This window comes from Condylura cristata, unplaced genomic scaffold, assembly GCF_000260355.1.
Source record: "Condylura cristata isolate star-nosed mole 26May11 unplaced genomic scaffold, ConCri1.0 scaffold00004, whole genome shotgun sequence".
NCBI classification, from domain to species: Eukaryota; Metazoa; Chordata; class Mammalia; order Eulipotyphla; family Talpidae; genus Condylura; species Condylura cristata.
Genome location: NW_004567105.1, coordinates 1,847,355 through 1,848,480, shown reverse-complemented (window position 1 = coordinate 1,848,480; position 1,126 = coordinate 1,847,355). Strand labels below are relative to the sequence as shown.

General features: G+C 71.4%; 1 protein-coding gene across 1 annotated transcript in view; it reads right to left on the bottom strand.

Annotated features, from left to right (window-relative positions):
• The window catches only part of ARFGAP3 (ADP-ribosylation factor GTPase activating protein 3), a 17,352-nt gene that overhangs the window by 2,993 nt on the left and 13,233 nt on the right, over positions 1–1,126 (bottom strand). The window contains exons 5-6 of the mRNA XM_012735108.1: positions 662–802; positions 86–209 (exon numbers count right to left, since the gene is read on the bottom strand). Of these exons, the coding sequence (XP_012590562.1) occupies positions 86–209; positions 662–802 (265 nt within the window). The remainder of the gene's footprint in view (positions 1–85; positions 210–661; positions 803–1,126) is intronic.

Genomic DNA, 1,126 nt, shown 5'->3' with positions numbered 1-1,126 from the left:
CCCGGGTGCGCCAGGTGGGGACCGCGGCACGCGGGAAGCAGCCAGGGGCACCGGCGGGCCCCCAGGGAGCTCTGCGAACACTTACGTCGGCTTGGGCCTGTCTTCCGAAGTACATGTCTGACGAGATGGCTTTGACGTTGCCGAACTTCTTCTGGGCCTCGTCGGTGCTCGCAGCGGCCTCGTAGTCTGGCTTGCGGCGAGCAGCGGGCCTGGGGGCGCGGCCGAACCGAGGCGGCGTCAGCAAGGCCGGGGCCCAGCTTCTGCCCGCCCACGGCGCGGGTCGCCCGTCCTGACATCCCCCACAGGTGAGGCTGCGCTTGTGGGCGCCCAGGGGGCGCTGTCGGGTCCCTGCACCCTGCCGGAGCAAATGCACCCACCCCCGGCCCCCTTCACCGCCCCCCAAGCATCCACCCCTCAGTCCCCCCACCCCTCCGAGGAGGCGGGGCTCACGGGAGGGGGGAGGAGCTGCCCAGTCACCCTTCCCCAGGGCGGGGCGGCTCAGTACCCCGATTCTCTTGGCCTGAAACCTCTCCCACAGGGGAGGGTGAGAAGTGGGGGCCTGGTGTCCCCAGGGCGGGAGACATTGGCCCGGGGGCGCACGGAGCACTGGGGTGATCTGTGCGGCTCAGGGGCTGGAGGGAGCCCCCGGCCGCGGCCACACCTGTCCGAGTGGCCCGTGGTCTTCAGAGCTGGGTCCCTGTCCTTGCTGGTCTCTTTTTTCCAGTAGGAGTCTGAACTGTCATCCCAGCTGGAGAAAGAACTGGCCCTGAACTCCACTGGCTCCTCAAAGTACCTGCGGAAAGGGCAGCGCGGTCACTCCGGAGGCCTGACCGACGGCCACGTGCGGACGGCGCGTCCAGCCCCTCCAAGGGCCGGGTTTCAGCTGGACAGTGAGGCTCTCCCCGCGGCAGGAGGCCGCCACGGAGGGGCCCCGGCTCAGCTCGGCAGGGCAGGGGCAGCGATCCTTGTCCAGGGCGGAGACCAGGGCAGCGAGGGCCCCCAGACGCGTGCTGGCCCGGGGCGAGCGCTGTGAGTGCGCGAGGGCCTCGTCTGTGAGAGGCGAAGCAACCCACTGGGGCGGACTCCGGGCCGGGCCGCGGGCGACGGGCGGACCAGCTCGGGGCCC